Source organism: Carex rostrata, chromosome 8 (assembly GCF_964058835.1).
Source record: "Carex rostrata chromosome 8, lpCarRost1.2, whole genome shotgun sequence".
NCBI lineage: Eukaryota > Viridiplantae > Streptophyta > Magnoliopsida > Poales > Cyperaceae > Carex > Carex rostrata.
This window is the reverse complement of record NC_135925.1, coordinates 4,866,859-4,887,858: the sequence shown is the minus strand read 5'-3', so window position 1 is coordinate 4,887,858 and position 21,000 is coordinate 4,866,859. Positions and strand designations below refer to the sequence as shown.

The following is a 21,000-nucleotide window of genomic DNA, read 5'->3' as shown; positions in this document are numbered from 1 at the left end:
AATTTCGTTGAATACTGTAAATTAGTAAAAGAAATTCAAATTTTTTTTGTTTAAATTTGCATCTAGACGCTACTTTCAATTATTTTGAATTCTATAAACCTTATCACATAACTCTGTAGACAGTTTCATTGAATACTGTAAACCACTAGAAAAAATTCAGTTAACAGTCCCCCAACTCCAGTCCCCCAAAAATCCCCGGATATTTTCAACTAATTCTGTAAACATCAATACTAAATCCTGTAAACATCAATACTAAATCCTGTAAACATCAATACTAAATCCTGTAAACTAATTCAACAAATTCTGTCAACATAAAACTTTCAATTTTGTCTGGTCCCCAATAACTTCCACTTTAACTTTCACTTTAACCACCACTTTAACTACTTTGACTGGGACCACTTTTAGACCTTTGACCAGGACCACATCTAAAAGATCTCTAACAGCTTTTCAAAACTAAAAACTAACCATGACTACATTAAAACTTTGTAAACGGAAATATGTAAAAAATATTCGAATTTTTTTTTCAAATTTTTTTTTTCAAATTTTTTTTCAAATTTTTTTTTCAAATTTTTTTTCAAAACTTTATTTTCGAAATTTTTATTCGGAATTTTTATTTTCCAAAATTTATTTTCGAAATTTTTATTCCGAATTTTTTTTCAAAATTTTTTTTCAAAACTTTTTTCAAAATTCTTTTTCAAAACTTTTTTCAAAATTCTTTTTTGAAATTTTTCTTCAAAATTTTTTTGTCTCCTTCTAGATACTACTTTTAATTATTTTGAATTCTATAAACCTTATCACATGACTATGTAAATAGTTTCATTTAATCCTGTAAACCGGTAAACAAAAAATTTTAATTTTAATTTTTTTCAAAATTTTATTTTTTAAAAATGTAAAAAAAAAAAATTCGAATTTTTTTTTTCAAAATTTTTCTCCAATTTTTTTTTTCAAATCTCATTCTAGATACTACTTTTAATTATTTTGAATTCTGTAAACATGATCACATAACTCTGCAGACAATTTTGTTGAATACTGTAAACCGGTAAAAAAATTTCAATTTTTTTTTTAAATTTGCATCTAAATGCTACTTTCAATTATTTTGAATTCTATAAACCTTATCACATAACTCTGTAGATAAGTTCATTGAATCCTGTAAATGACAAAAAAAATTCAAATTTTAATTTTTTTTAAATTTGCATCTAAATACTACTTTCAAATGTTTTGAATTCTCTAAACCTTATCACATGACTCTTAGACAATTTCGTTGAATACTATAAACCAGTAAAAAAATTCAAATTTTAATTTTTTTTCAATTTTTTTTTTAAATTTGCATCTAGATACTACTTTTAATTGTTTTGAATTATGTACATCTTATCATATCACTTATATAAAGTGTTGTTAAATACTGAAAACATAACAACTAATCTCAAAACACACATGCTATTACATCTACCAATGAGACATCATTCTTATCACTAAACAAAATAAATTACCTATAAATAACATAAATGTTTTCCACCAAACATAACATTTCATACAAATCAAAGCAAACATGAAGAAGTATAATATAACACTACTTATAAAACATAAATGTTTTCAAATTTTCTCCCTCTTTGATTCTAAGATAGAGTGACCGATGAAGGTGATACACTTTCGGCCCTCTGGCATCAACACCATCACCTCCAGATAGCCATCAAGAAATTCTGTAAACATAATACACGAATTCTATAAACCTAAGATAATCTCAAGTTTTTAAAACCCAAAATAACAGGTCAAGAATTATGTAAACCTAAGTCACCAATACAGTAAACCTAATATATGAATTCTATAAACTTCAAATAAGACAACCTAAGATGAGGCATGCTCAACATGCTTCAACCCCAATTTATAAGTTCATACCCGACAGTGTACCAATGGCACTTCTCTTTTGAAATGGGGAACATTTGCTGAGGTAACAAGACTGTAAAGACCCAAGGGTACCATGAGATGTAGTGGCAGCCATTCCTATTTGACAATAAAAGCAAGAGCAAATTAAAGCGGCAAATTCAACTAAGTACTTCAATTTGACATAAACTGATTCAAATCAATAGAAAATATCAATGTAACAAGCTTACATCTGACAAACTGTCTAATCGAAGACCTTCATCAAATCCATGGCTCAAAAGTCGAGAAGACCTTCATAATATTTAAATCATAGAGTTACTCTCTATGAATCCTATAAACCTAATTAAAGAATTATGTACACTGGTAGTTTCCATCCTGTAAAATATAAATCTCACCTCATGGTGCATGCGGTACTAAAACATAAAATACAGGTACATTAGGCACAAAAAATAGCCCCCCTAAATAGCATGTGCACGATCTGTTCAGTCCTAAATAGCCCCCCTATAACTCGAATGAAACACTGAGCCAGCACCCAACTCAAATACAGGTACATTAGGCACAATGCTCATATAAGAAAAAACTCAAAAGACATTCTTTGGAAACCAGAACATGACAGACTGATACAAAAAATCAAATCAAAAATCTAACTCTGCAGTTAAATAAATGACTAAAAAACAAGCAAGTTAGGATTAAAATTTACATTTGTAGTATTTTTCTATAATTTATTAGCTATTTTTTATAATTCAAAATTTCAAAATACAAAAACTACTATTATTTTTCTGCACAAATTACCATATATGTCCCTACATTCAAGCATCCGTTAAACATAGCTAAAAAATTATAAAAAATCTAAAAATTAACACCCATATAGCTTTGACTTTCCTCTACATTTCCACAAAAAGAACTAAAAAGTTGGTTCAATGGATCTCTCAGAAATATAATTTGAATTTGGCCTGACAGTAAATAAAGAAAAAAAAAATGGCATTCATCCTTGTAAATAAAATAATGATTAAGAAAAGATTCATCTGTTCACTAAATTAACTTACAGCATGCATTGCCATAATGAATGCACTTACAGTGTTACCATAAGGAAGACGGTAACCTACCATAAGGAAGGACAAATCGTGGTTTTAAAAGGGAAAATATACAGCCAAAACAGGCTGCTTCTTGTGTGTGTCTCGTGTGCTTTGTTTAGTTCAATTAATGTTACGCTAGTCATCTACTGTCTACACTAAACATTTTAATATCAACATTCATAACAAGGCCAGTGTATACCAGTTAAGACATACCGTCAGCGAACTGATGGTATTATTTACTGGCAGCAACTTAGAATCAAAACTGATCATGACATCCACTGGTACATTATAGATAAAAAAGAAGGATACAGACAAGGATGGCACGTGAATATATATATATATATATGTGTGTGTGTGTGTGTGTGTGTGTGTGTGTGAACTTACCAAATGGACATCAAGACAAGTTATTTTCGTACCAGAAGAAGCATTGACAAGGTCATGATTTCCTAGAAACCAATGCAGGATTAGCAAGTTCACATTAAGACCAGTAAGGGAATAACATGTAACGATTTATAATTAAGGTTCTAATAGCAAAACAATAAGTCTGGATACAAGACCAGAAATCAATGGATATGCTAAGACGCCCTATTTCATCTTCAGATTCAAAATCTAAACAGTTGTACAAGAAACCATCTTCAGATTGAAATTTAGCTTTGCTCTAGTGAAAAACCTCACTGCAGCAGCACATGTTTTGGCCCTGATGCATTTGTACAGACGGGATGGCAGGTCATAGATGAACTGTAATTTTGTAAAAAGGAGGATTTGATATCGGAGTCCACAAAATACTAATGGTGTGGCTTCATCAACTTCTTCCTGACAACCAATAACGCATTTTAACCCCATACGCATTTTAACCTTATGTACTTTAAGCTGTTCCTTAACAACCTATTAGTAGAATATTAGTTCTGAAATATAAAATTTAAATCATAAACTTACTCTCCATGAATCCTATAAATCTAACTAAAGAATCCTGTACACTGATAGTTTCAATCCTATAAAATATAAATATCACCTCATGGTTTGGATAAGATTTCTGATAATCTCCCGCAAGGAAACATATACAAAAATCCGATCTAATAATCCCCCGGAAATCCCCTGGAAATCCCCGGACTAATAATCCCCCGTCTAATAAAAAAAAGGAGCATTGGTGGTACTGTATTCTAAGTAGGAGCATTGGTGGTACTGTACTAGTCGGTAAGTTGCAGTATTGGTGGTACCATACCGGTAACCGTAGTTGCAGCATTGGAGTGTACAAGCCAATTAACATGCCAGTACACACAAGTAGCAGGGTTGTATTAAGATAAAAAAGAGAGATTGAAATCATTGATATCCATACTGTAATGTCTCTTTGAGACATTTTATCAAGCAACTTACGTGCACACCCAAAAACCCCAAATTACACATAATCTGTCTGAAATTCACTCACCTAAAGATTCACATACAGTCAAAGGAAATGAACAAGTAAATGCAAAAATCCTCTCATTAATCAATGAAAATGAAACAAAATAACTCACTGCTCCTTTTCCTTCGTGTCGAATCATCACAAATTCGTTCTGCTTGTTGTTATGTCGACCATACCTGCATCAGATTTGGACTCATGGGATGCCTACTTGCAAATTTACCTAAAATAACCTGAATTTTCGTCAGTTAATTATTCAACCATGAATTTTGCAATTGACAATCCGTTCAACTCAAATTATGTCCTTTCACTCTCAATTATACAGATTACCTGATCCTTGAGAGCTTGTATTTCTATCTCCATCTCGTGCCTCATCTCTGCACCTTTTATACTACATCTCGTGCCCCATCCTTGAGAGCTTGTATTTCCATCTTGTGCCTCATCTCATCTTGTGTCTCATCCTGGCCAATGCCTCACGGTACTAGTCTAATTCTTCATCCGTACGATCAAGGTCACAGGAATAAGAGAAATTAAACACAGATTGATTAGCGCCAAAGAATTACAGATTGTGCAGTAGAGAAGGGGCCACGAAGAGAGGAGGGAGATCTGATCTTGGAGACCGACTCCCGTAAAAGATAGAATCATCGATGAAAATCAGAGATCGTCAAAATTAGAATAGGAGATCGTCAGATTTGGAAAGAACGTAGGAGAGATTGAAAACAACGGCAACTCAGAAACTTCGTTTATATAAGGAAAGTGGGAGGAACGGTCGAACCGTTAACATCAGTTGAAACTGTGTCGGCGGACTGTTGAAAACGCGTGAAAATAGAAGGCGGGGATTTTCCGGGGACTGAACGTCGGGGGATAATACCTTTTCTCTTTTTTTTTTACTATTTTTTAAGATGGATAGAAAATCACTGTTTTTTCAACAGTTCGAAAACGGTGATTTTGTATATATCTTAATAAATAGTAAAAAATTTTCAAAAATTATAAAATTTCATCTCTAGGCATATTTTAGTATAATCATGTTGAGTGATTCAGATCAACAGTTTGGACTTCGAAAATAAAGATATAAAATATAAGGTATGATGAGCTATGAAAAATATGAGGTATTGGACTCCTCCCCCAATATATCATTAATATATTGTAAATTTATATTCTTATTATTATCATCCAATATGCCCCCATCCTCTCCATAGATCGACTTAGTTATTTTTCAATTAGGATGTTACTTAAGCAATCAGCAAATAAACTGATTAATAGGTGAGATATAGATTATACTAATACAGAACATTTCACCGGTGATGGTAGTAAAGTGTCATCAGTGACAGTTGTGAGTCCGTCAGTGATGATAGTTACTGATAATTTTAACATCAGTGTACACAATTATACAATCATCAGTAATGTGAGAGGAGACATGCATAATTTTAATCGAATTAATCCACGTATCACACAACAATCTAGATATTAGTACTTTAAAAATTAAAGTAAATTGAAAAGGCACAACTTGATCATTATTTTTGTTAATATAATGCAACAAGAGGCCGCTGTCAATTGCTCAGAGATTCACCCCTTCCATCAACATAATTCATGTAAACAATTTGAATTTGTATTGGATTAACAGTTGTTAAGATTATACAGAGTTCCCACAATATTTGCATGGCCAAGTAAAATCATTTCCCAATCCAAAAATTTCTAAGATAACCACAATAACAAGAGTAAATCTCTTTCTGATAAACTAAGAACTTTCTTATTATACGTTAATAAGCAATAATTCTTTAAGATACACTCAATAAATGCATATGGATTTGGTCGTCAAATACCTACAAAAGATGATAATAACGGTCTGGTACATTTTGGAGAACTGAAACTGTGAAACATAGCCACTGTCATCGCCTAATACGGTCTTTCGATATTTGATTAATTTAAGACTCGCCTAAATAATACACACCACAGGATCAGAATCCAATGGTTTCTATTCTTCCATCGCTAAACCGCGGTTCTCCTCTCTTGCAGTATACGGTCCATCGTTGACTATTATGTGCCATACAATCGATTTTCAACCGTTGTGCATCGTTGGATCCTTGTCTAAAGGCTCTTATCTTTCCGTTCGTGTATCTCCTTAAATTGTACCGAAGGAGCATCAGACAGCAAAGTCGTATATTACCTGATTGAGAGACTTGAGGCATCCGTTTTATCCTTGTCATAAGAGAGAGAGAGAAACAGAGCGAAAGACTGGAAGAGGGAGAGAGAGTAATCGGATCTGGTAACCCTTCTTGGACCGAGTTTTAAATTTTTAATTATTTTTTTTCTGCCGAGAGGAGCGAGAAAGAAAAAATAAAAAGAATAAAAAATAAGGAAAAAGAGGGAGGGAGAGATAGAAAAAGAGAAGGAAAATACAAAAACAAAAAAAATATAGGAGAATCAGCAACGGAATCTGACAAGAGATCAACGGACGGCGATGGAGATCTCCAGTCCGGTGGTGCGAGAGGGAAAGAAAGGTCAGAAATCTCTCCGGTTGTGAATGGAAAACCTACAAAAGATCTTCATAGTTACGATCGGATCAAGCTCCACGGTTAGGCTCGTACGCGGAGTCCATTTCTCAGGCGGTTAATCGACCTGTACTGTAGAATCTAGGGTTTGGTCAACTTATGGAAGGAGGAGATGAGGGAGGGGAGGGAGGAGTGGTGGATGCGTCTGTTGGGACCATAGTGTGGGTCCGAAGGCGAAACGGGTCGTGGTGGCCGGGTCGGATTCTTGGACCTGATGAACTAGCGGAGTCACATCTCTTGTCTCCCCGATCCGGCACGCCCGTTAAGCTTCTCGGTCGGGAGGATGCTAGCGTGTAAGTCTTCTGTTCTTTCTCTGTTAAATTAATCTTGTACTTAAAGTGTCTTGTTTTCTTTACCGCTTGGATTTAGTGAAAAAAAGAAAGAAAATAAGACGAGTTTGGGATAATTTTCTTTCTTTTTTTTTTTTTTTTTTTCCTGTCACGCCCAAATTTGTTGTTTAGGTCCACTTGATGAAGCATTATCAGAAAAAAAAAATGGGACAAAAACGTTGGAAAATAGAGAAGTTAGGTTTGTGAAAGGAAAAAAAAAATTGTATTTCTGTCAATTTGATGCAAAACCAGAATAACTGGAATGAAAGAAATGTTGTTAGGATCAAGACTCAAGAGAGATCAAAATTGTACCATGTTAAGCTTTGATAAGAATCAGGAGATCAAAATTCAAATGATAAAGAAGTCTTATTAGGAGTATAAAATAAATTATCCCTTTTATAGTGTATTTTTAATTGAATGTCTTGGCTGTGTGGTCATAACATATGATGTGGAACCATGGCAAAATCAGGGTTTTAAAAGATTTAGTGGCTGTTAGTGTTATTTCGTGAACCTTCACTTGTGAGGAAATAATTGAATCCCATCTTTACTAACTAGAAGAGTGAAAAGTTAATGAGAGCTTTTCATGCATTAATAGCTTAGTGCATTCTTCTTAAGTGTCACATAGTTTCAGTTGATACTGAAAAGCTCCTAAGTTCCTTCCCCTTCCTTTTCATTTTTGTCCAATCGTTCGCCTTTTATCTCTGTTAGTCCTCAGCAATTGCATAGACTTAGTTCCCTTATTCTTTTAACATGTTTCTTAAAATACAAATCTAGACATGATGATTATGATTTATGCTTGATACCTAACATAGAAGAAAAAAAAATTGTCTTTTGTGAAACTTTTATGTTGTATAAGCAAGTTTTCTTATAAATATGATGGCTATAACGGCTAGTTTTCTTATAAATATAACCAAGTTTGCCATGAGACCCTGTAGAGATATGATGAAACAGTTAAAACTGTTATAATTAGGTATTGGCATCCAGTTCTGAGCTTCCTGATGTCTTTTATCAAATTAATTCTAATGCTTTATTGATCTGGTATAGTACTGGTATCGTGCCAGTTTTTTGGTACAATAATATAAGAAAACTAGCCGTTATATCATTTTCTCATATACTTGCAGGGATTGGTACAACCTGGAGAAATCAAAGCGTGTAAAGGCTTTCCGATGTGGTGAGTTTGATGCATGTATAGAACGAGCTGAGGCAGCTCAAGGCGTGCCAATAAAGAAACGTGAGAAGTATGCTCGAAGGGAGGATGCCATCCTGCATGCACTTGAACTGGAGAGAAAGCAGCTTGAGAGCCGCTTCCCCAACCAGCCACCGCCTGGCCCAGCACCGGTTTTCTCAATGAGCGATGAACCTCGCATGTCAAAGCCTTACAAACTTCATGGGGCAGGAAAAAAGGCTGATGTTGTGTCACATAGATACAAGAGCAAGAAACCAGCAGCAGCCTCATCCTGGGATATATATGGGAGCTCTTTATCATATAATGGGCTATCTAATTCCAAGAAAAGACCACTGGAAAATGCAGGTGGTGAACTTCCTGTGAAAAAGAAAGACAGAAGGAGGCCACTACATCAGGTTTTGCAGAGCAGCCCCAAGTTGCCCCTTCCCCTGTCCCCACCAGCTCTCCAGCCAACTCAAACAACAATCTCGCATGCATTTGATACTGGTGCTGTATTACTTGAGGAGACGTCGCACGGCATTCCTGTGCGATCTGCGTACCCTGCCAAGAGCCAGTGTGCATATCTCCCAGCAGAGTCAGAGGAAGATTCTTTTAACCGTGGAGAGTTTTTGTCAGGACAAGGGGGCGTATCTGGTGTTGGTTCAGGATTTGAGGATTTTCTACAGGAGCCATTGCCTCTTGAGGATGAGTTTGAGTCATATGGGTTAATTGATAAGAAGCCTAAACTGGAACCTGTAACTGAGACTGAGATCAGACCTGAGCTTGGTCTTGAACCGGAGCCGGAGCGCATAGCTGACCCTGATTCTGAAACTGAGACTGAGACAGAAGCATCACCAAGTGGCTCGTCAGAAGAGACGGATACTGACGTGGAGGGTGGGACTGAATTTTTACTAGGTAATCAATCTATCAGTAACGTGCTTAATCAGGATTAAGACTGTAATCAGTTGGTATTTTCGAAATTTTAGCTGGTCCCCCGCATGACCAATACAATTAAGCCTCAATATGAGCAAATAATCACTTCTCGGCTGTTCAATTAAGCCGCAATTAAATTAAACTTTCCAACAAAGCCTCAACTAATTGTGTAATTGAACAACTACGGAACTGGGTAAAAATGACAGAAACTGAGAGTAATTAATTTTGGTTCAAGCTAGTACAGGTATCTTTAAGCACCAAAATCTTCATTGTGAACCCTGAAGTTGGTGGTTTTTGCTGTTTTATCTTGTTTGTATGACAGCACTTACATATTTTGTTATTAAGTATTTCTTTTATTGGCAAATACAGATACTAGACAGAAGGCGATGCAAGAAATGGAGAAAGATCTTCCACCTTTTCAGTTTTCCAACAACTACCCAAATACAGTGAATGATACACCCAACCCAAACCAAGAGACCAGTGTATCCAAGTGGAACATCAAAGGCAAGCGCAACAGCAGAAACACAGCCAAGCGTCCATCAGAATTGATTACTGATAGTGGGTCAGTGTGGCCTGATAGGTGCAATGATGGAGCATCATATAGGGAGTCCACCTGTCAGCTGAAAGATACCACTACAAGTCAAGGATTTTACCAACCAAAAGAGGAGTTTGATGATGATTTGGCAGGATTTGTTGATAGCCAGCATGATTACCTCTCAAACCAGAGCTTGTGTTGGAATGGATATTATGAGAATGCCACAAACAGAAGGGGTAATGTTGAGCCTGTTTTGATTGACGTGGATCTACAGGTTAAGGCAAGTTACCAGGGGGAGCGGGTCCCACTCGTCTCTCTGATGAGCCGGCTGAATGGTAAGGCAATCGTGGGCCACCCAGTACAGATTGAGATTGTAGGAGATGGGTCAACTTCTGTGTTTCTACCTGATGTGGATTCAGGACCTGACGACAGTTCTGGCCTTCCTCCTGTCTGGCGTACTGGCCGACGAACCGTCATGCAAAGAGTTCCCCGATCCATGATAGATCATCCAATAAGGAAGAAGCCAGTACCGGGCAAGTCACATAAGAAGTCCTCAAAAAAGGTGAATGCCCGCCAGAAATCAAAATCAAAAACGAAAACAAAAGCAATATCATCACTTGGTGGAAGTGGTATTCTGGGTGGATTGATCAAGCCGGATGGAGGTGTGCCATTGGTCACCTGTGTACCAGTCAAAATTGTTTTTAGTAGAATTTTGGAGGCAGTTGGTAGGCCTTCGCTGCATCGAGTCAGGATGCCTAGTCCTGCTGTTCGTGACCCACCATAAATAAGCCGATTTGGTGTCATCTCAACTTTGATTGTTTCGAATGAGGTGCTTATTGATATTGGGATAATTCCTGCATTTACCGGCATAGGTGGGATTTGTCGGATCATGTAAAGTACTAACTGCTATTGTTAGTTTGTTATTTTGTTTAGTTAGTCTGAAAGTTTTTTTTTTTTTTTAATCTTTTTCTTATTTGGTGGGATTAGATATTTACAGACTTTTCTTTAGGTGTCAGGTACTGGGGGTAATTATCGTGGGTACTTGGTTCACAGTGTATTATGTGAAATAATGAAAGTATAACAATGAGAAAGCTGTTTAGTGTATATTTATTATTGAAAGTGGAAAAGAAACAAAGAAAGCTGATGATATAATTTTTATTTGTGTTGTTCATCTTTTCCAATAATATAAGAAAAAGAAGTTGGTCTACAATCTGATGTCTTGATTTTTTTACAGCTTAAGGTATTCAGGTTATATTATTTCTTACTGAATTTTGCGCGAAAATGTCCTTGAAATGTTTTAACTTTTCAGCCTCTTGTCATTTGTGAAGATCTTATTAGAAATCATGAAAAGCGTTTTGCACCGTTATATTTACAAGTTATCATAGACTCATCGTGCAATGAAGCATTTAATATTACTAGAAATATTTTCCTTCGAGGGTTTGCTAATATACTCTTTGTATATCTACTAAAACGTTTGTATATCTACTAAAATGTGTGTTGTTTAGGGGCTAAAATAAAGTTGCTGCTTTTTTATTTAGTTACTGTGCTTAATGACAGTTGTATTTCATCTACGAAAAACATACCTCAAGTTATAATTTATTTAGAGAAATGAGAAATATTGTTCAGAGAGCAATTGCTTACCGCTCATCTGGACGTTAGCCCAACAATTAATTAGATTCGTGTGCATTAATTTGATGCATTGATTAAAAGATGAATCATGTACAGGTTTGAAGTTGAACATGATTTACCATTTTCAATATATCGCTAACAAAAACAGTTGACCATAGATATAAATACTTTAGTGTATAAAAACAGTTAACCACATAGATATAAACACTTCAGTGCATAGGTATAAATATTTGTAATATTTTATATTAATATTTTTATACGTCATTCAGTTTCATATTTAAAAATATTTATAAGTATAGGGGTATAGGAGTAGAACTAGGGTGCTCTTAAGCTTACCAAAGTTTTGGTGACCTTAATTCTAAAACTCATCAAATCAATTTTAAATGACAAATCCGAACCGTTGAAATCCGTTTACCTTACGTGTGATGTATCTACATGTGAAATTTTTAAACATTTGAATTAATTTAGTATAAAGTCAAGCGGTCAAAAATATTCAAAAAATGATCAAAATACCCCTGGTGAAGATTATGTGGATCAAATTTTTAGCTGCTTGGATCTGTTTGCTCGATAGTTGGATCCGCCTAAGACAGAGAGCAGGGCTAGACCCTCCTCTGCCTGCTTGACAAGAGAAGACAACCACGGATCCTCCCTACTTCGTCCGCCTGAGAACCACGGATCCTCCCTCCTCTGCCCGCCTGTCTCTCCTCCGCCCGCCAGTTCCTCCTCCGTCGGTTCTTTCTCCGCCAGCAGTGCCAGTCCCTCCTCCACGCAAGCTTCTCCGCCAGCAGTAAATCTATTGGAAGCAACATAAATCTGTTGGCACCCCTGGTAGAAGTTCCGCCCGTGCAACTTCAAGATCAATCTTTATCAATCAAACTGACTGCTTGATGCTGATATATTGCATTAAACCTCAATTTATACAAAATTTTCCTCAATTGACCCTCAATTTCACCCACATAACTTTAGCAAAAGTGCAATAGTTGAGCAATAGTTTCATGTCCCTCAATTAGAATCATGATAAACAGTATCATGATAGTTTACCTTTGTTGCTTGAATTAATCTTAAATGTGTGATTAGCTTTATTTTAATGAATCATTGCTCCATTAGCTCTAATTTGTGCAGCAATCCACTAAAAAATAGCTCTAATTAGACTACAATCAATCCAATTTAGTGTACATCTTAGTTATAAATTCATCCCTTCTTCTCCTGACTATATACGAAATGAGCTTGAATGGAAAAGTCTAACTTTAGTTGGGCTATGTGTAACTTGAGAGTTTATGTAACTTTAGCTAGGCTATGTCCTAAGCAGTTTATATAACCAGTTTTCATCTATTTATGTAACTTTGCTCATGTAATAATTTTTGAGTTTTAAATCAATGAAAAGTCTACTGTTATTAGTCTCATGAAATTTCAAAATTATTGGAGCTCAGGAGCATTATCTACTGCTATGTCTTGCTACTTTTATGCAGGACATGATTGTGGATGAAGAAAATGGCCATCCATCTTCTACAAAATTTATGAAGCCCTTGAATGAATGAAGTTGATATAAATAATAACAAGGAAAATATTACAAATTACTTGTGTATTTTTGATAAATAGAGCTCTCTTTTTGTACAGAACTTAGATTGCTCTTTTTTTGGTAAACATGCTAATGTGCTCTTTTGGTATGTGCTTGGATTTGATACAAGCATCCAATTATATTCACTTAGATTGACCTAATGAAGATTTATGTCAGATTAATTAATCTTTTTGTTTTATTCTGCTTTTTTTTGCAAAAAGTTGATAAAATGATAGATGTCTTGCATACATGGTTTAGCTAATAAGTGTCATTTGCTAGTTCTGTTAAAAGAAAACTTTAGAAGGGCTTCTTTGTAACTTTTACATAATGCACTGGTGACCACCTTGTTCTCCAGCTTGTCCAGTTTCATGGATAATATTCAATTTGTTTTGTTTATTCATTTCGTTCCATGATAACAATATTTACAATTTGTTAATTACTATTTGTAAGAACTGGTACTTGTTTGGTACCAGTACATTGATGGTCATAGATAGTATGGTTGCCTTGGATATTTGATTTGTCTTAAGTGAAATCCATAAAACTTTAAGTGTAATCTATAATTGTGGTATGCATTAGTATAGTTGCAATAATCTTTACTATGTTTATTTCAATCTTTTCATGATGTGGCCGGTTATATATCTACCTCAACAATACCTCAACAATGCCTAAAGAAAATAACCACATATTAACAACAATCAAAGAAAATATTAAAATAAATTACTCTTTATATTCCATAAAGAATTAATTACAAATTTACAACATCTAAGGCTTCCAAATTTAATTAATTATCCGAATAAAAAAATAAAGAATCATGGAGCAACCCCAGTTTACATTGATAAAGCATTCTGATATCACAACTCTATTATCACAACCACATGCATAGATTCACTTTTACTGCCCCAGTTGATACAAGCATCCAACTATATTCAGACTCAATAAAAAAAATTCTGCAGCTTCAAATCAAAGAATATTCTCCAAACATGGCATTGATTGTCAGATTTTCCTGAAAAGAAAGAACAAAAGATAATACAAATAAAATAGTTGCAAGAGAATACACATAAGTTTGTAAATTATATTGTCAGAGTCCTTCAGTGGTTGGTATAACCAGATTATTCCATTAGATAAAGTTAACATGAGGTAGACCCTTCACCCCTGACCCGTGATTTCTCCCAAAATAACTCACCCGTAAAGAGGAAGAAAATTAAAGGATAAACTCAATTAAGTATAGGTCAACAAAGGAAAATAACTCACCAAAATACGGCATCATCTGCACGAATCTCAGAACTCAGTTCAATACCAGAATACCAGAATCTCGTAACTCAGACAATTTCACGAATCTCAGAATTTGTTTTTGCTTCCTCTAAAATCAAATTCTAAATTGAAGTCGAGATTCTTGCACTCTACACTAACGGATTGGCTCGATGGAAGGGGAAGGGAATCTCGCTGTCGATGGAGAGGAGCGGTTCTCGTTGGAGAAGTGGGCGCCGAGAGCGGTTCAGTTCAATTGTCTAAGAAGATAGGCAATCCGCGGAACTGTTTAGCGAAGAAGAAGAGAGGCGAAGAAGTGGGAGATCTGATCTGTTTAGCTTCCGATCCAAATTAGATCAGTTCAATTGAAATTGAAGGGTAACATTGGAAATACTAAAATACGGTTTTTTATACGCTAATTTTCAGAATTATTTAAATCAAAAATCTGAATTTAGTGTATACTTGTGACAAATAGCTTAATTTAATAACTTTGGGATGACAAATAACCAATTTCAAGTTTTAGGGTGGCAAATAACTAATTTCAGCTTTTTTTTTTTTTTTAAATGAGTAGAAAATTTACTGCTTTTTGGATGGTCCACTGTCAACGATTTACATATATTCTAAAATTTCAATTTCAAATGATTATGAAAGAATTATGATCAAAATAGAGGATTTGGATCCCCTAATTAAAGTAACTCAACATTTGAGTTTGGATCCGGACCGGCCCATCAGAATCTGTGCGAATACTAAAGAGACCCTGTAAATACTATTTGGAAATTTTTTATTGGCAGTAATTAATAGAAAATAAGAGATGGAAACAGAAATAGTACAGTTATTTTTTTATGGGTAGTAAGATCGGTACTGTTCATACCGATCATAATCTTTTTTTTTTTTTTTTTTTTGCATAGTTTGGATCGGTAATTTAAGACAGATAAAAAAAAGAGTTAGGATCGGTATGAACAGTACCGATCCTAACTTTGTAAAAAAAAAAAAGTTAGAATCGGTATAAACAGTAACGATCTTACTACCCATAAAAAAATAACTGTACTATTTCTGTTTTCCTCTCTTCTTTTTTTGTTAATTACTACCGATAAAAAATCTCCTTCTATTTCGAATGGTCCGGATTCTAATTGGACGGTCACCCAAACTCAACATTTGATTAACTTTGGTTCCGTAAAGAACATTTTCCTCGTAATTGGGAAGCGTGAAGTTACAACCATGCGTACCAACTACTCGTCTTTATTCCCCAACCCACGTGATATCTTATCTGTCCTCACCTTCCGTGAAGATTCAGTTCTATCTATTTAGAATTTTGAACTGAATTACTGTTTATGAAAGAAAAATAATTCAGTCAATTAAGTTTTTTTTTTCTTTTTTTTTTCTACGTAAACAGCAACTTTTTTTTTACTGCCGAACGGGGCTCTAAAAACATAATGCTATTGGATCAGGCCCATTTGCAGCTTGTGTGTAGCTCGGATTAAGCTAAATTTAAATTCATATTGTGATTTAGACATGTTATGGTTATCCCAAGTTTTTTAAAAATACTCAAATTTATTAATATTTTATTATAAATAATCAGATGTTTGGCAAAATTATATTTTTACCCAAACCGTAAGGAAATCTTACGGTTTGAATTAAAAATTCAAACCGTAAATATTCCTTACGGTTTGACTTTTTATTTTGAATTTAAAAATTCGGAACCATATATATTTCTTACGGTTTGAGTTTTTTTTTTGTTTTTTTTTGTTTTTTTTTAGCCCAACTTTGCACCTCTGGTTAACATATCAAAACATCTTCAAAAATCATGAAAATTTACCGACATGCATTTTTTACTTCATAGAATAAGACTGTGAAGTTTCATACAAAATCTCAAAACAGATCGTGAGATATCGGCTCTCAAAAATTGCCCAAACTGCTGAAAGAGTGCTTCTGAGCCCAAATTTGCACATCTGATTAACATATCAAAACACCTTCAAAAATCATGAAAATTTACCGACATTCATTCTTGACTTTATAGAACAAGACTGTGAAGTTTTATACAAAATCAAAAAACAGATCGTGAGATATTGACTCTCAAAAATTGCCCAAACTGCTGAAGGAGTGCTTATGAGCCCAAATTTGCACCTCTGATTAACATATCCAAACACATTCAAAAATCATGAAAATTTACCGACATACATTATTGACTTCATAGAATAAGACTGTGAAGTTTCATACAAAATCTCAAAACAGATCATGAGATATCGGTTCTCAAAAATTGCCCGAACTATTGAAGGAGTGCTTCTGAGCCCAAATTTGCACCTTTGATTAACATATCAAAACACCTTCAAATTTGCACTTCTGAGCCCAAATTTGCTGAAGGAGTGCTTTTATTATGTTTTCCTTTAGCGTAGTATTATGTTTTATGTTTTATTATGTTTTGTTCAGTTTAGCTTCGTTATTTTATTATGTTTTGTTCAGTTTATGTTTTATTATGTTTTTATGTTTTATGTTTTATTATGTTTTGTTCAGTTTATGTTTTATTATGTTTTATGTTTTATTATGTTTTGATATGTTAATCAGAGGTGCAAATTTGGGCTCAGAAGCACTCCTTCAGCAGTTCGAGCAATTTTTGAGAGCTGATATCTCACGATCTGTTTTGTGATTTTGTATGAAACTTCACAGTCTTGTTCTATGAAGTCAAGAATGCATGTCGGTAAATTTTCATGATTTTTGAAGTTGTTTTGATATGTTAACTAGAGGTGCAAAGTTGAGCTAAAAAAAAAGCAAAAAAGAAAGAAAGTCAAACCGTAAGGAATATACACGGTTCCGAATTTTTAAATAAAAAAAAAAGTCAAACCGTAAGGAATATTTACGGTTTTTTAGTAAAAATATAATTTTTTCAAACATCTGGTTATTTATAATAAAATATTAATAAATTTGGATATTTTTAAAAAACTCGGCGGTTCATCTGTTCACCTTACTAGAATAGAAATTAATATCATCTAAGGTACCTCATTTTTTTTTTTTTGAATCCGATATATACTAGCAGGAATATTAAAATAATTATTATATATTTGAGTCAGATTGACTCAAATTCTAATTGGATGGTTGAAGTAAAATTCAAACCATATAATGCTTGATAGAATCTGAACTCTTTGAAGCAATGCCATATATTTACTACATTGTAGTTGAAAGTTTACCAAGACATCACTTAACATTATATTTGATTCACAAGAGGTAAAAGGAAAGATAGGTGAATAGTAGAAGGGGAGGGAACGGAACCGAACGGAACGGAAAGGAATGGAAATGAAAGTTATTATATTTTACATTATCTTGTTTATCTATTTTACGTTCCAATTTGAAAATTAACAAAATAAAAGCTTTACAAAATTAAATGAGATTAAAAAAATAACATCCATTAATCTTACTCTACTTTTAAACATTCAACCAAACGAAAATTATTTACGAGATTTTCTTTCCTTTCCCTTCTCTTGCTTCATATACTCTCCATCCAAACAAGATGTAATTGGACAAGTTGGTTGGCCATCTGTGAGCCCACAGATTACTGTAAAAAAATATACGTGTTTCAAAATAACAATTCATAGTATTAAATTGCCAAAACGAAATATAATTAATCGAATTAATTTGATAGATATAACGTAGCAGCAATATCTCCTGACAAAGCCGGAAGGAAAATCAAAATGCGCTTTATATTTATGTATGGGCTCCTGAAATTCGGATCTTTGAAGTAACTGAAAAAGTTTTGAGTTTGAATTCTCCAAATGAGAATGTGTACGAATATAAAAGGAGCTCCGTGAATTTTATCTCCAACTGAATTCTAATCGAATGGTCTGGATTCAAACTTAATTTGAGTTAGAATCCGGTCCGTTGTCTCCTGTACCCTCCTGCACGAGAAAAGAAGACAACGGACCGGATTCATAAAATCCGGTCCGTTGTCTTCCAGAATAATCAAGTTTTTATTGGTTAGAATAGTCCTTCATTTGAAAAGAAGACCCACTAAAGCCCAGTACTTGAGCCTACTCGAGCCCAGTACTTCATTTGATTCAATTTTTACCAATGAAGTCATTTACTCATCAGTGATCCCCAGCCCAAAATTTAATTGATGCATAAAATTTACCAGCTACCAGTCTACCAGTCTACCAGTCTACCACTGCTGATTCATCATTCCATCTTTGTATACTGTATAGCTTTGTTGGCGCTCATCACCAAGTCCACATCCTCGATGTACCTAGTTTAGAGATAAAACCAAGTCACCAACCAATATCCGAGCTATTCATCCCAAAGTTTTCTCAATTTTAATAATTTTCCAAATTCCGCTCATCATTGCATTGTCAGATAGTCTCCACATGGTTATGAAATTACAAAGACTTACATGCAAATTGATAAATTTGCTACAGGCAATTCCAAATAGTTAACGCAAATTGACAGAGTTTAACCCGATTTTTTTATATATATCCAAAACTTCAATCAAATTACAAAAAATAACCGAAGCACCGGTGAAATTCGATTTTTACCCAATCCGGTTATCCAATAACCGGATTTTATAGAAATGTCCGGTTAACCACTCCCCGGACTCAAAATGCACAAATCCGGTTAATGGTTAACCGGATTTGTGCATTTTGTCTTTTTTTTTTTTTTGAAAACAGAAATTTTTTGTATTAAAATATTAGAAATATTGAATATATTTCTTTGAAAACAGATATAATACAATATAATTTGATTTATTAGAAAGACTGCAACAAATAACCCGGATCAATATTTTTCAGATCGGATTTTTCGCGGCTGTAAGAAAAATTAATATATTTCTTTATGTGTTATTGGAAAAAAATAAAAATAATTAGATTCCGAGTTATTGATCCCGGTTCAAAAGTCACTTCTAGGTAATCCAGAAAATATTGTGACCTTTCTAGTACATTTAATTAATAAAAAGTTGTATCTATTTTGAGAATTCTTTTTGAAAAACAATAATTAAATAAATTAAAGTTTTTTATATTTTTCAAAAATAGATACAACTTTTTATTAATTAAATGTACTAGAAAGGTCACAATATTTTCTGAATTACTTAGAAGTGACTTTTGAACCGAGATCAATAACTCAGAATCTAATTATTTTTATTTTTTTCCAATAACACATAAAGAAATATATTAATTTTTCTTACAGCCGCGAAAAATCTGATCTGAAAAATATTGATCCGGGTTATTTGTTGCAGTCTTTCTAATAAATCAAATTATATTGTATTATATCTATTTTCAAAGAAATATATTCAATATTTCTAATATTTTAATACAAAAAAAAAGGCAAAATGCACAAATCCGGTTAACCATTAACCGGATTTGTGCATTTTGAGTCCGGGGAGTGGTTAACCGGACATTTCTATAAAATCCGGTTATTGGATAACCGGATTGGGTAAAAATCGAATTTCAACGGTGCTTCGGTTATTTTTTGTAATTTGATTGAAGTTTTGGATATATATAAAAAAATCGGGAGTTTAACGCTCATGAGTCATGTCTATATAAAAACAAGAGAGACGAATATTTTTTTTGTTGAGAAATCTGACAGATGCTGTCAGAGGAGGAGAGACGAATATTTGATATCAAACTTTTTATATAACAAATATTAATTTTGAAAATTAAATATTTATGAATTCAAAATCCAATTGTTGGTAAAATTGTAGACATTTCTTTTATAGTCGAAGAAATGACGACTTTTAATTTTGGAACCCGTTAACGTCTTCTGTCAGTATCTTTTATTTTTATTTTTTTTTCCTTTTATTGTCGGTTGTACCAGAAAATAACAGTAGGAACTAAATAAAATTCTCGATATAAACAAGCATATAATATTCAAGAAACTTGTCACCCATTTTATTCTAAAGCCCAATTTTAACGAGCTTCATGACTGAAAAAACTCATTCTGTAGTAACAGTTGAGGTGAAAAGAGTATCAGTTAATCAAATCAACATATCTACCCGAGGATATATAGTGGATTTACCACTTTCTACTAATCTATTACATAAGTCGGCCAATGACAAGGAGTCTATAAGAATTGAATGATTTTTCATGTCAATCTCATAATGTCGCAATTGACATTCTAATTGAGCTTTCTCTTGATTGGTAAAATATGGGTAAAATTTATCTACCAATTTACATGCATGTTCAATACTAAAGGACTTCACTTGTCTTGGGTCTAAATCAGCACTAAGGATCAAAAGTTCAGTATATTGCTCAGTAAATCGATCATTTATCTCTTGTAATTTTTGATCTATTGTGGCATTAAGTACGTCTACTCGATAATGATGTTCTACAATGATATTGTCTTTCTAGTTGTGAGATTGAATTAAATCAACAAATTTCAATCTACTGCACAATTTTACCATTTTTATTTTGATTTTTTATCTTCAAAAAATAGTTTACTACTTTTTAATCCGTTGTTTTCCTTTTTATTGTTCTTTTTAATAATTACCGTGCCTTCTAAAATTTGAATAACTTCTATCCTTTTCGATAACTGGGATGGAGAGCCAGCACCGCTATTATTTTCCTATTTTATTTTTTTTACCTTTCTATATTTCGCAACTTTTCAAATTTCAAAATAAAACTATAAAAGATGTTTTTATTTACAATTTTCCGTGCTCAAAGTAAATGAAAGGATACGTAAGCCTTTTGAATTTCTTGTATTACCACAGGGTAATAAAATTT

The 21,000-nt window shown here is 33.6% G+C and overlaps 1 protein-coding gene and 2 long non-coding RNA genes across 4 annotated transcripts; 2 read left to right on the top strand and 1 right to left on the bottom strand.

The window, feature by feature from the left end:
* Positions 1-1,418: 1,418 nt before the first annotated feature.
* Positions 1,419-5,234, bottom strand: LOC144558458 (uncharacterized). 2 transcript variants are annotated; one of them, XR_013512919.1, is made up of 5 exons: positions 4,687-5,234; positions 4,472-4,589; positions 2,112-2,172; positions 1,897-2,001; positions 1,419-1,700 (listed from the first exon to the last, which is right to left on the bottom strand). It is a non-coding gene; the product is annotated as an uncharacterized LOC144558458 (long non-coding RNA). The 2 variants fall into 2 exon arrangements; XR_013512920.1 differs by having other exon boundaries at positions 4,472-4,579.
* A 1,312-nt stretch (positions 5,235-6,546) lies between these two features.
* On the top strand, positions 6,547-11,019 carry LOC144558042 (uncharacterized). Its single transcript, XM_078306750.1, has 3 exons — positions 6,547-7,201; positions 8,359-9,317; positions 9,705-11,019. The coding sequence occupies exons 1-3, from the start codon at positions 7,008-7,010 to the stop codon at positions 10,652-10,654; spliced, it is 2,103 nt and encodes a 700-aa protein (XP_078162876.1). The 5' UTR covers positions 6,547-7,007; the 3' UTR covers positions 10,655-11,019.
* Positions 11,020-12,092: 1,073 nt separating this feature from the next.
* LOC144558706 (uncharacterized) lies at positions 12,093-13,118 on the top strand. The gene is made up of 2 exons (XR_013512973.1): positions 12,093-12,327; positions 12,969-13,118. It is a non-coding gene; the product is annotated as an uncharacterized LOC144558706 (long non-coding RNA).
* The last annotated feature ends 7,882 nt before the right edge of the window (positions 13,119-21,000 follow it).